At 42.7% G+C, this 14,363-nt stretch overlaps 1 protein-coding gene across 1 annotated transcript in view; it reads left to right on the plus strand.

Moving 5' to 3' along the window:
- LOC112221079 (palmitoyltransferase ZDHHC9) overlaps positions 1-14,363 on the plus strand; it is a 44,374-nt gene that overhangs the window by 18,099 nt on the left and 11,912 nt on the right. The window contains exons 2-3 of the mRNA XM_024383177.2: positions 1,948-2,108; positions 13,627-13,785. Of these exons, the coding sequence (XP_024238945.2) occupies positions 1,948-2,108; positions 13,627-13,785 (320 nt within the window). The remainder of the gene's footprint in view (positions 1-1,947; positions 2,109-13,626; positions 13,786-14,363) is intronic.

A 14,363-nucleotide genomic window follows, 5' to 3' on the forward strand; every position in this document is an offset into this window, starting at 1 on the left:
ATTATCCTCTGCAGCAGAGGTAACTCTTCCTTTCCTGTGGTGCTCCTCATGAGAGCCAGTTTTTCATCATAGCACATTATGGTTTTTGCGACTGCACTTGAAGAAACTTTAAAAGTGCTTGAAATTTTCAGAATTGACTGACCTTCATGTCTTGAAGTAATGATGCTGCTGTTTCTCTTTGCTTATTTGAGATGTTCTTGCCATAATATGGAGTTGGTCTTTCACCAAATAGGGGTGGTATACAGAAGATAGCCCTATCTTGTCACAACACAACTGATGTACAATGTAGAATATAGTAGCAATAAAGACAAACCCTTAAATGAGTAGTTGTCAACTTTTGACTGGTACTATATATATATTCTTACATTGTGGATGTATGATCTCTCCACACGGGGAAGAAGGAGAGCAGCTTCTCTATTAATAGCTCAATGCAGTGGCCTGTGGTGCTTGCCAATCTGCCGCAGCACTTTACAGAATGGCTTTGCCACCATGACAGGAAAAAGGGCTTTTTTTGTGGGGCGTCCTGGCTGCAGAGTGGCGTCCTGAGTCTATTGGCAGTTTTACAGTTTAGGCGTGCCAATTGGACTCGTGTTAATACTGCTCCTCCCCCCTCCGGAGGGTGAGAGCATTTAGAAGTGTAAACATGGTCTCCGGCTGTTGTTGATTCTTGGGCCATGGCTGCAGTGTGTGTGTGAAGCCCTAGGGAAGGGTTGCAGACCAAACTGTTTTAACTGCATGCTGCGTCAGTAAACAACTTCTGAACACCGTTCTACAAGGACGTGTAGAGGCTTGTTTCTCAGTGCCGACTGTTTGTGCAGCGCTTTCGTTGACAATTAGGGGATTCTAATAGTCGCATGTGTAAGACGAGGTCTTCTTCAACCTCTGGTGTAGTTATCTTCTCAGCCGTATTATTGTGCTGCCACAGATTTGCTCCTGGGCCATGTAAATATATATATTTTTTAAAATCAGATATTGAGCGTGTTTTGATGTGAAATTGAAGACTAGAAATTCAAATGTTCCACTCACAATTCATGAGGATTTGCATCATCATAACTAAACAGAATAATCACATGGTACTGTAACTACCGTGCTTTAGCTTAATGTTTCACGAGTCAATTACATTATCAAATCAAATTTATTTATAGCCCTTCTTACATCAGCTGATATCTCAAAGTGCTGTACAGAAACCCAGCCTAAAACACCAAACGGCAAGCAATGCAGGTGTAGAAGCACGGTGGCTTGGAAAAACTCCCTAGAAAGGCCAAAATCTAGGAAGAAACCTAGAGCGGAACCAGGCTATGAGTGGTGGCCAGTCCGCTTCTGGCTGTGCCGGGTGGAGATTATAACAGAACATGGCCAAGATGTTCAAATGTTCATAAATGTCCAGCATGGTCAAATAATAATAATCACAGTAGTTGTCGAGGGTGCAGCAAGTCAGCACCTCAGGAGTACATGTCAGTTGGCTTTTCATAGCCGATCATTAAGAGTACCTCTACCGCTCCTGCTGTCTCTAGAGAGTTGAAAACAGCAGGTCTGCGACAGGTAGCATGTCCAGTGAACAGGTCAGGGTTCCATAGCCGCAGGCAGAACAGTTGAAACTGGAGCAGCAGCACGGCCAAGTGGACTGGGGACAGCAAGGGGTCATCAGGCCAGGTAGTCAGTCCTGAGGCATGGTCCTAGGGCTCAGGTCCTCCGAGAGAAAGAGAGAATTAGAGAGAGCATACTTAAATTTACACAGGACACCGGGTAAGACAGGATAAGTACTCCAGATATAACAGACTGACCCTAGCCCCCCGACACAAACTACTGCTGCATAAATACTGGAGGTTGAGACAGGAGGGGTCAGGAGACATTCTAATCACTCACTATGGAGTATTCAGTCAACATTGAGAGAGTTGTGTGGTGCTGGAATATTATTAATCTATGGTCCTCTTGTCACATCTGCAGGTGCCCATACCTGGCAATCCACCTGTCCCCTGCCATCCCGGTCTTCGCGATCCTCCTCTTCTTTTTCGTCATGGCCATGCTGCTGAGGACCAGCTTTAGTGACCCGGGCGTGTTGCCGCGCGCACTCCCCGAGGAGGCCACCTTCATCGAGATGGAGATCGGTGAGAAAGTTTACCCTACCTGTGTTATCATCCTTCCATTGGCCCTGTATAGAAACAACCCCTAGGCCATATCCCATATATACACTGAACAAAAATATAAACGTGACATGTGAAATGTTGATCCCATGTTTCATGAGCTGAAATAAACGATCCCAGAAGTGTTCCATACACACACACACACACAGCTTAATTATCAACAACAGCAAAAGGTTTGTGGCATATCAAGAAGCTAATACAACAGCATAATAATTGAACAGGTGCACCTTGTGCTGGGGATAATAAAAGGCTATTCTAAAATGTGCAGTTTTGTCACACAACACAATGCTGCTGATGTCTCAAGTTTTGAGAAAGCATGAAATTGGCATGCTGACTGCAGGAATGTCCACCAGAGTTGGTGCCAGAGAATTGAATTCCCATTTCTCTACCATAAGCTGCCGCCAATGTAATTTTCGAGAATTTAGCAGTACGTCCAACCGGCCTCATAACCGCAGACCATGTGTAACCACGCCAGCCCAGGAACACCACATCTGGCTTGTTCACCTGCGGGATGGTCTGAGACTAGCCACCGGAAAGCTGATGAAACTGTGGGTTTGCACAACCGAAGAATTTCTGCACAAACTGCAAGAAACCATACCGTGCAGACGGCGTGTATGTCGTCGTGTGGGTGAGCAGTGTCAATGTTGTGAACAGAGTGCACCATGGTGGGGTTATGGTATGGGCAGGCATAAGCTACAATTGCATTTTATCAATGGCAATTTGAATGACAATGATCCTGGGGCCCATTGTTGTGCCATTCATCTGCCACCATCACATCATGTTTCAGCATGATAATGCACATCCCCATCTCGCAAGGATCTGTACAGATTTCCTGGAATCTGATTGGTTTTCTGATCCATGTCCCTACCTTTAAAATAAAATGCATGCATGCACACATGCACACATGCACACATACATACATACATACATACATACATACATACATACATACATACATGCATACATGCATACATGCATACATGCATACATGCATACATGCATGCATACAGTACCAGTCAAAGTTTGGACACCTACAGATTCAATTCTGTATACATCTGGCCCTTTAGATAGTGTGTTAACAAACCACTGTCGTGACGTTGTATTAGTTAATGTGACAACTGTTGCTCATCGAATGATTACATTTTTCTAATTACATGATTTAACTGAATCAAGCAATTATTAACCTGAGGCACCATGGGAAAAGTAGTTTTTATTGAGTTTCTATTTCCCAAATTAACTCATAGAATATCAGAATATCGATTATACAACAGCCGCTAATTAACCAGTTGCCTCTGAACAATCTCGTTCTGAACGTCTTATAGCCTGTGAATCTGCACGGACCCGGGTCCCACTAATGAATTCATACCACACCAATCTCAATTGAATATTTATTTACTAAAAAGCTAAAATGATGATAAAAGATAGGCTATTGATTAGAACTTAGTATAACGGGCCAACACACTATGGCGTGTGTTACCCACAATGGGAATTTCAAAAGAGAGAGAAAAAGAAAGTACACGAGAATATACATTTGGGTGAATTTGTCAGCTATGCTATTCTAACCCTAGCCTTGCCCAAACTGCCCCCCTTATGGGTCAGAATATAATGATGTAATTACGTGGGGACGATCTCCGGGGATTCTCTGCGTGGACCGTTCCGTTGTTCGATGACTCACTTCTTCTGCGCACCTCCCTGCTCGTCCTCCCGTTGTCAGTGTCCTTTTTGGCTTAGGAGTCTGTTCCCTCACCCCTTTCTCTGGAAGGGGTCTTCTGAGGACAGACAGCTCTGTAGCTCAGAGCTCACAGCGTTGGAATGAAACCCTTTCGATACCACGATTCGATGGGAGATGGAGGCTAGGTGGTTCGACTTGAATTCACCCACTTAGACACATCTACTCATCCGTAGCTTGGGTAGAAAAGGATTTCTTTGTCCTCAAACTTGCGTTGCGTTCTGGGTTGGTTGACTTTTTCAGACCCTGCTGCAGCTGGGGTTACGTAGTCCTGTTATAAATTCTATACTCACAGGTTTTATACCCTTGGGTCAGAAGTGGGCGTAGTCGCCTGACCTGATCAAGACAGTCATGACACCACCAAACGAGCTTCAACGCCATACAACACTCCCTCCTTGGCCTCCAACTGCTCTTAAATGCTAGTAAAACTAAATGCATGCTCTTCAACCGATCGCTACCCACCCGCCCGACTAGCATCACTACTCTGGGTGGTTCTGACTTATGTGGACAACTATAAATACCTAGCTGTCTGGTTAGACTGTAAACTCTCCTTCCAGACTCACATTAAGCATCTCCAATCCAAATATAATTCTAGAATTGGCTTCCTATTTCGCAACAAAGTCTCCTTCACCCATGCTGCCAAACATACCCTCGTAAAACTGACTATCCTACCGATCCTTGACTTCGGTGATGTAATTTACAAAATAGCCTCCAACACTCTACTCAGCAAACTGGATGCAGTCTATCACAGTGCCATCCGCTTCGTCACCAATGCCCCATTAACTACCCACCGCTGCGACATGTCTGCTCTCGTTGGCTGGTCCTCGCTACATATTCGTTGCCAAACCCACTGGCTCCAGGTCATCTATAAGTCTTTGCTAGGTAAAGCGCCACCTTATCTCAGCTTACTGGTCACCATAGCAACACCCACCCGTAGGACGTGCTCCAGCAGGTATATTTCACTGGTCATTCCCAAACCCTACCTTGGCCGCCTTTCCTTCCAGTTCTCTGCTGCTAATGACTGAAACGAATTGCAAAATCACTGAAGTTGGAGACATATCTCCCTCACTAACTTTAAGCGTCAGCTGTCAGAGCCGCTTACCGATCACTGTAGCTGTACACAGCCCATCTGTAAATAGCCCATCCAACTACCTACCTCATCCCCATATTTGTTTTTGTTTATGTAAAACCTTGAATGAGTTGGTGTCCCAACTTCTGACTAGTACTGTATATCTATGACCAACAGATGCATATCTGTATTCCCAGTCATGTGAAATGCATAGAATAGGGCCTAATGAATTGTTTTCAATTGACTGATTTCCTTATATGAACTAACTCAGTAAAATCTTAGAAATTGGTTGCATTTTTTTGTTCAGTGTATTTGTAGATTTGAAACCCAAACTTGAATCAATGTAATGTGACATTTTCTGTAGCTCTTAAAGAATTTTAGAGTTTAAGGTAAGCAATATTGTGAGCGTTCCATCTAGCCTATCAGAGATAAGGTAGAGCTACTGTCATGCTGCTCAGGCCTATCTAATCCTCTCCGATGTACATGAAGTGCCTAAGGGGTAGGGGCAAGCGAAGTCTCTTCCGGATGTGGGGCCTAGGAGGACTGTGGCCCACCACCCAAGGCGATTTAAGAAGCAAGTGAAGTGTAAAGCATTTTAGAGTCATGAATACTGCAGCAGACGTGTGTGTCAAGCAGCAGTGTGGAGACCAGAGCCCCTGCCTGTTGGTTAATTCATGTTTGTTATGCTTTATGCCACTAAAGGTTAGCTAATCATCCATGTTGTTCAGAGCTTATCCCCTAGTCAAAACCCTGCATTGTTACCAACTTTTTCTGCAATTTGAGGTGTACTGTTTCGAGCCTTGATGACGTCTGAATTCATCAGTTTGGCCCTCCATGCCGTTCTCATTACCTAGACAACATTAGTATGCATTCATTATTATGACGGCACAACCAAATAGGAGGGTTTTGCAGACGTGTCCTTCCTATGTTCCCACGTATAAGCTTGCCAGATGTGGCTCTTAATGAACATGCTGCACTTGTAATGGCCTTTGTTTTTGATAACCTGACCACTCCCTAGTGGACTATCCACTCTTTTAGCCAGACTCTCTTTCCTGTCCATCTCTTGAGGGAAAAGCCTGTCTGCTCTGCAGTAGCCCTGCCACAGCCCAACCCTTTCTCCCTCTCTATCTAGCTGTTCAATGTGCAGGGAATATTCACAGTGCCCTTCATGCATCCCCCATATGGTCGAAAGGCTTGGGTGGGGGACTCGTCAGAGTTCGTCTACAGATGAGCGGTCTGGAAATGATTTGCCTATCCTGCAGGTGGTCCACTGAGAGTGCCTTTGCTGGCAGTGCTCCTTTTTTGTCACGGCTCTGACTCAAGCCTTCCAGTCAGAATGCATAGAGATGCTAACATGCTAATGGATATTGCTTGTTTGACTGATTTGCTTCCTTTGTGATGGCTCTGACTCAGGCCTTCTAGTGAGACAACAGTGAACCATGTTAAAGGCGATTGCCTATTAGGATAACATGTGAATTGTTATTGCCTGTTCAGCTAATGGCTATTTAGCTAACATGCTATTGGGCTAACATATTAATGGATGTAGGGATTTTGTCTAACAATGGCCGTAATGGCATTACTTAGAACAGCAAGGCCGTTCAGTTTGTGTGACATGACCTTGTTTAGTATTTTGAGTCACAGATTGCATTCTGCAGCAGGATCCTGCCCTCAACCTATTTTGCTCTCAAACTGGTCTTCCTCATCGTACACTAGTCTCAAAAAATCTGACCCTAGTCAACAGTGACTTGGGTCTGTGTTCAATCATATACTTTTTTGGCATAGAGGAAATACGTCACTGCCTACAGTACGTCACCATCTTATCCGCTTGAATAAAATACTAAATAGTATCTAGCAAGATGGAGATCAGAGGTTATTTTTAATGAGTGCATTTCGCAAGTGACTCATTTGCATCAACTACCTTAACTAAAACCACTGCAAAGGTTTTGCCTGCAAACTTTGATTTTGAATCGTGACGTTCTAGCATGCCTGCCTCGTTTTATTGGTAGAGTCGCCAGAAGAGTTTTCATCTTGCCTTTACATCCCCAAAATGTCTTGAATGTGCCATCATTGGCCAGCGTGGCAATCGGTGGGGTCTGTGATGGGAATGTGGGGTGTGTTAATGGGAGACAGGCAGGTGCAGATGTGTAGGCTCTAGAACCCAGGCTGCCCGGCATATAGATGAAGGCTCAGCTGTGGTGCTCTGTCACTTAGACCCGTTAGTAGCTGGCTCCTGGAGGACAACTTATCGGATGAGAGCCTATCCTCCTGGAATATAAAATGGGCCGACCAGGACCAGCTCTTCACAAAGGGCCGCATGTATGGTCTCATTCACCGCTGAAGTGCTCCCTTAATGAATTAACAAAGCAATGGTTTTAAGTGGAAAGTGGTTTGATATAACTTACTGTGATTCGACATTGATTTGTTAAAAAGCCTGGTGTTTCTTTAAACATGTTTTGCAGCATTTGGTGAAGCCATTTGACCACCGTCTTGTGTCCTGTACAGTACACTGTGCTGATTTGTCCTGTACATGGTGTTGATTTGTACGTTTTTCATCAATGGTGGTAGCAAGATCCTTTTTAATAATGTATTCTGCTTTCTTGCAGAGCCTCTTGTTCAATCATACAAAGACTTTGGGGGTGGTATGGCCTCTATGCTTTTAGAGCAAACTGTGTAAATGTTTGATTTTGTTCAAGTTCTGATGTCTCTCCACCTATCCTAGCATTCATTCCCCCTGGTAGTATTCAGTAATGTTATTTGAATAATTAAAATGTAAGTGATTTACACTACATGCAGTTGAAGTCGGAAGTTTACATACATCTTAGCCAAGTACATTTAAACTCAGTTTTTCACAATTCCTGACATTTAATCCTAGTAGAAATGTCCTGTCTTAGGTCAGTTAGGATCACCACTTTATTTTAAGAATGTGAAATGTCAGAATAACAGTAGTGGTTTTTCAGCTTTTATTTCTTTCATCACATTCCCAGTTGGTCAGAAGTTTACATACACTCAATTAGTATTTGGTAGCATTGCCTTTTTAAATGGTGTAACTTGGGTCAAACGTTTCAGATAGCCTTCCACAAGCTTCCCACAATAAGTTGGGTGAATTTTGGCCCATTCCTTCTGACAGAGCTGGTGTAACTGAGTCAGGTTTGTAGGCCTCCTTGCTCACACACGCCTTTTCAGTTCTGCCCATGAATTTTCTATGGGATTGAGGTCAGGGCCTTGTGATGGCCACTCCATTACCTTGACTTTGTTGTCCTTAAGCCATTTTGCCACAACTTTGGAAGTATGCTTGGAGTCATTGCAAACCGTAGTCTGTTTTTTTTATGGCTGTTTTGGAGCAGTGACTTCTTCCTTGCTGAGCGGCCTTTCAGGGTTTGTCAATATAGGACTCGTTTTTACTGTGGATATAGATACTTTTGTACCTGTTTCCTCCAGCATCTTCACAAGGTTGTTGTTCTGTGATTGATTTGCACTTTTCGCACCACAGTACGTTCATCTCTAGGAGACAGAAGGCTTCTCCTTCCTGAGCGGTATGACGGCTGCGTGGTACCATGGTGTTTAATACTTGCGTACTATTGTTTGTACAGATGAACGTGGTACCTTCAGGCTTTTGGAAATTGCACCCAAGAATGAACCAGACTTGTGTATGTCTACAATTATTTGATTTATTTTGAATTTTCCATGATGTCAAGCAAAGAGCCACTGAGTTTGAAGGTAGGCCTTGAAATACATCCACAGGTGCACCTCCAATTGACTCAAATGATATCAATTAGCCTATCTATTTGTCAGTTTCTTCTGAAACTCATCAGTCTATTCTTGTTCTAAGAAATTAAGGCTATTACATGACTTTTTCTGGCCACTCTTCTGTAAAACCCAGCTCTGTGGAGTGTATGGCTTAGTGGTCCTACGGACAGATACTCCAATCTCCGCTGTGGAGCTTTGCAGCTCCTTCAGGGTTATCTTTGTTGTGCCTCTGATTAATGCCCACCTTGCCTGGTCTGTGAGTTTTGGTGAGCGGCCCTCTCTTGGCAGGTTTGTTGTGGTGCCATATTCTTTCAAAATAATGTATAAGGGATTTAACGGTGCTCTGTGGGATGTTCAAAGTTTTGTATATATTTTTATAACCCAACCCTGATCTGTACTTTCCAACAACTTTAACTTTGTCCCTGACCGGTTTGAACAGTGCCTTGGTGCTGCTTCATGGTGCTGCTTGCTTAGTGGTGCCCCTTGCTTAGTGGTATTGCAGACTCTGGGGCCTTTCAGAACAGGTGTACGGTCGTGGCCAAAAGTTTTTAATGACACAAATATACATTTTTGTTTGTATGATGGCAATTTGCATATACTCCAGAATGTTGTCATTCTTGAAAAAGAAGGGTCAACACTGCAAATATTGACTCTTTGCATCAACTTCATGTAATTGTCAATTAAAGCCTTTGACACAAAAGAAATTAATGTTTGTGTCATTCTCAAGACTTTTGGCCACGACTGTGTGTATATACTTAGATTGCACACAGGTGGACATTTAACTAATTACGTGACTTCTGAAGGTAATTGGTTGCACCAGATCTTATTTAGGGGCTTCATAGCAAATACATATGCACGCACCACTTTTCTGTGAATTTTTTTAGAATATTTTGACACAAGTGTTTTTTAAAATCACTTCACCAATGTGGACTGTTTGTATGTCCATTACGTCACATCCCAAAAAAAATCAATTTAAATTACAAGTTGTAATGCAACAAAATAGGAAAAACATCAAGGGGGATGAGTACTTCTGCAAGGCATTGTAGCACGTGAAAATCTTCTATCATCGGTTGCAACACTCACTACCAAGTTCCAAACTGCCTCTGGCAGCAATGTCAGCACAAGAACCATTTGCCGGGAAACTCATGAAATGGGTTTCCGTGGCCGAGTAGCCACACACAAGCTTAAAAGATCACCATGCACAATTTGCTGGTGTGGTGTAATGCTCGCCGCCAGTGGACTCTGGAGCAGTGGAAACGTGTTCTCTGGAATGATGAAGCGGGATTCATCATCTTGCAGTCAGACGGACAAATCTGGGTTTGGCGGATGCCAGGATAATGCTACCTGCCCCAATACGTAGTGCCAACTACAAAGTTTGGAGGAGGAATAATGGTCTGGGGCTGTTTTTCATGGTCTGGGATAGTCCCCTTAGTTCCAGTGAAGGGTAATCTTAACGCTGACTCTGACATTCTAGACAATTCTGTGTTTCCAACTTTGTGGCAACAGTTTGGGAAGGCCCTTTTCCTGTTTCATTATGACAATGCCCCCGTGCACAATGCAAGGTCCATACAGAAATGCTTTGTCGATCGGTGTGGAAGAACTTGACTGGCCTGCACAGAGCCCTGACCTCAAACACACCAAACACCTTATGGATGAATTGGAACGCCGACTGCGAGCCAGGCCTAATCGCCCAACATCACTGCTCGACCTCACTAATGCTCTTGTGGCTGAATGGAAGCAAGGCCCCACAGCAATTTTTCCAACATCTAATGGAAAGCCTTTCCAGAAGAGTGGAGGCTGTTATAGCAGCAAAGGGGGGACCAACACCATATTAATGCCAATGATTTTGAAATGAGATGGTCGATGAGCAGGTGTCCACATACTTTTGTACATCTAGTGTTTGTGAAACAGGACTATATACTAGAGGTCGACCGATTTAAAAAAAAAAAAATTGGAATGGCCGATTTTAATTAGGGCCGATTTTTCAAATTTTCATACCGATCGGTGGTAATCAGCATTTTTTTGACACCGATTATGGCCGATTACATGCACTCCACGAGGAGACTGCGTGGCAGGCTGACTACCTTTTTACGCTAGTGCAGCAAGGAGCCAAGGTACGTTGCTAGCTAGCATTAATTTGATCTTATAAAAAAACAATCAATCTTAACATAATCAGTAGTTAAACTATTAATATCAACCATGTATAGTTATCTAGCTTGTCCTGAGTTGCATATAATCGATGCGGTACCTGTTAATTTATCATCGGATCACAGCCTACTTCGCAAAACGGGTGATGATTTAACAAGCGCATTCGTGAAAAAAGCACTGTCGTTGCACCAATGTGTACCTAACCATAAACATCAATGCCTTTCTTAATCAATACACATGTATATATTTTTAAACCTGCATATTTAGTTAATATTGCCTGCTAACATTAATTTATTTTAATGATGGAACATTGAAGGTTGTGCAATGTAACCCCAATATTTAGACTTGGATGCCACCCGTTCGATAAAATAGGGAACGGTTCCGTATTTCACTGAAAGAATAAACGTTTTGTTTTCGAAATGATAGTTTCTGGATTTTACCATAGTAATGACCTAAGGCTCATATTTCTGTGTGTTTATAATTAAGTCTATGATTTGACAGAGTAGTCTGACTGAGCGGTGGTAGGCAGCAGCAGGCTCGTAAGCATTCATTCAAACAGCACTTTCCTGCATTTGCTAAAGTAGAGAGAGAGAGAGAGTGAGACTTACCTGGGAATATTGATGACTCATGTTAAAAGGAACCACCAGCTTTCATATGTTCTGAGCAAGGAACTTAAATGTTAGCTTTTTGCATGGCAAATATTACACTTTTACTTTCTTCGCCAACACTTTGTTTTTGCATTATTTAAACCAAAGTGAACATGTTTATTTATTTGAGACTAAATAGATTTTATTGATGTATTATATTAAGTTAAAATAAGTGTTCATTCAGTCGTTGAAATTGTCATTATTACAAATATATATAAAAATCGGCCGATTTTCTTTTTTTTAAATAAGAACAATCTATCAGCTTTTTTTGGTCCTCCAATAATTGGTATCAATGTTGAAGAAATCATAATCGGTCGACCTCTACTATATACCATGACACATTGTCCCAGGTCCAGGCTAATAAATAACAATAACATCATGATTTTTTTTTTTTTTTTAAATAAATGTCATTCACTGACATTCTTAAGGTTCAACTATTCTGGTGTGTGTACTTCCAAAGCCCTTCATCTTTATCAGCCGGTGTGGCTCAACTCACAGCTTTACTGTGTAGATATTCAACACAATAGGAACCTTGATTTCCACCGGCTTTGAATACAATTCTTTTGAAGTGGAGCTGGCAACAGGCAGTGGAGCTGGCAACAGGTAGTGGAAGATTCTCATTACACACTCTACTATATATTTGTCTAGTAGAGGCACTGTGGGTCAATTTAAAAGAAAAATGTATCCTTTGGTTTAGTCTGGTATATTTAGTCGACTGAATGTGTACTGTACAAAAATATAAACACAACATGTAAAGTGTTGGTCCATGTTTTATGAGCTGAAATAAAATATCCCAGAAATGTTCTATACGCACAAAAGCTAATTTCTCTCTAATTTTGTGCACAAATCTGTTTACATCCCTGTTCGTGAGCATTTCTCCTTTGCCAAGATAATTAATCCACCTGACCGGTGTGGCATATCAAGAAGCTGATTAAACTGCATGATCATTACACAGGTGCAACTTGTGCTGGGGACAAAAGGCCACTCTAAAATGTGCAGTATTGTCACACAACACAATGCCACAGATGTCTGTGTGTAATTGGCGTGCTGACTGCAGGAATGTCCACCAGAGCTTTTGCCAGAGAATTGAATGCTCCTTTCTCTACCATAAGCCGCCTCAAGATGTTTGGCAGTATGCCTAACCGGCCTCACTACCACAGACTACGTGTAACCATGCCAGCCCAGGACCTCCACATCTGGCTTCTTCACCTGCGGGATAGTCTGAGACCAGCCGATGAAACTGTGGTTTTGCATGGCTTAAGAATTTCTGCACAAACTGTCAAACCGTCTCCGTGAAGCTCATCTGCATGCTCGTCGTCCTCACCAGGGTCTTGACCTGACTGCAGTTCGATGTCGTAACCGACTTCTGCAGTGGGCAAATATTCCCCTTCGATGGCCAATGGTATGCTGGAGAAGTGTGCTCTTCACGGATGAATCCTGGTTTCAACTCTATCTAACCTCCATGTTTCAGCATGATAATAATGCACAGCCCCATGTCTCAAGGATCTGTACACAATTCCTGGAAGCTGAAAATGTTCTAGTTCTTCTATGGCCTGCATACTCAAAAGACGCCACCCATTGAGCACGTTTGGGATGCTCTGGATCGACGTGTACGACAGCGTGTTCCAATATCCAGCAACTTCGCATAGCCATTGAAGAGGAGTGGGACAACATTCCACAGGCCACAATCAACAGTCTGATCAACTTGATGCGAAGGAGATGTTGCGCTGCATGAGGAAATGTTGGTTACACCAGATACTGACTGGTTTTCAAATCCATGGTGACCAAAATATGCATATCTGTATTCCAAAATCCATAGGGTCTAATGAATTTATTTCAATTGACTGATTTCCTTTTTGAACTGTAACTCAGTAAAATATTTTGAAATTGTTGCATTTATTTTTTGGTTCAGTGTAATTTCCCTGTGGTCTGTGACTCCTAAATGTGACCAACCTTGTTTAAAACATGACTGAATAAAAATGATCATTATTCCTGGTTAAAATACAATTTATACCAAGAGTAGGCTAAACCTGTATTTGTGAAACTTGCATTACACAGTATGATAATGACTGGATTGTTAACTGAGTATAAACCAAAATGGGCACCTTTTGTTGATGTCTCCTTTCCCTCTGTTTTTCACAGAGGCGACCAATGGGAACGTCCCGGCTGGGCAGCGACCTCCACCTCGGATCCGCAATGTCCAAATCAATGGGCAGATCGTCAAACTGAAGTACTGCTACACCTGCAAGATCTTCCGACCACCTCGTGCCTCACATTGCAGTATATGTGACAACTGCGTGGGTAAGGGAGAGCACTCTTCTCCTCCTGCTCTCTTCAGTTTTTAATTCATTTTGTTATCATAGAAGAATTCACTCTGACACTGGGTATTGTGTTGGGGACTAGCTTTTCTTTTATCAGTGGGTGAAGGACATATTCTACAGAAGTTTTTAAATGTTTGCTCAAGACTTGACCTTGCCTACATTGATTTGTCAATGTTGTTAAAACCACACACAGGGCAGTTCCATGTAAAACGCCTTCCTTCCAGATAATAACCACGCCCACTAGTTTTATTCCAAATGTGATTTGATTCTTTTTTTACAAAAATAATTCAGTGAAATACAACACAGACTTGATTGCATTGAGGAAGAAGATGGGTATTTTTGTTTCGTCTTGCTCCTGGGCAAAGCTGTATGTACATCAAACCCTCTCCCTTCCTTGATTGTATAGAGCCCTTAGTGCAGAGTATCCTGTAAGGAGTCAGGCTACTGTGTCATGATGGGGCTGTGTGACCCAGACAGACTGCAGCAGGTGCACTGGTCCCACACAGACGGCCCTGTGTTCTAACCATGACTGTGCATAGAGGCACACACTGATCCTCC

This window comes from Oncorhynchus tshawytscha, linkage group LG21, assembly GCF_018296145.1.
Source record: "Oncorhynchus tshawytscha isolate Ot180627B linkage group LG21, Otsh_v2.0, whole genome shotgun sequence".
NCBI lineage: Eukaryota > Metazoa > Chordata > Actinopteri > Salmoniformes > Salmonidae > Oncorhynchus > Oncorhynchus tshawytscha.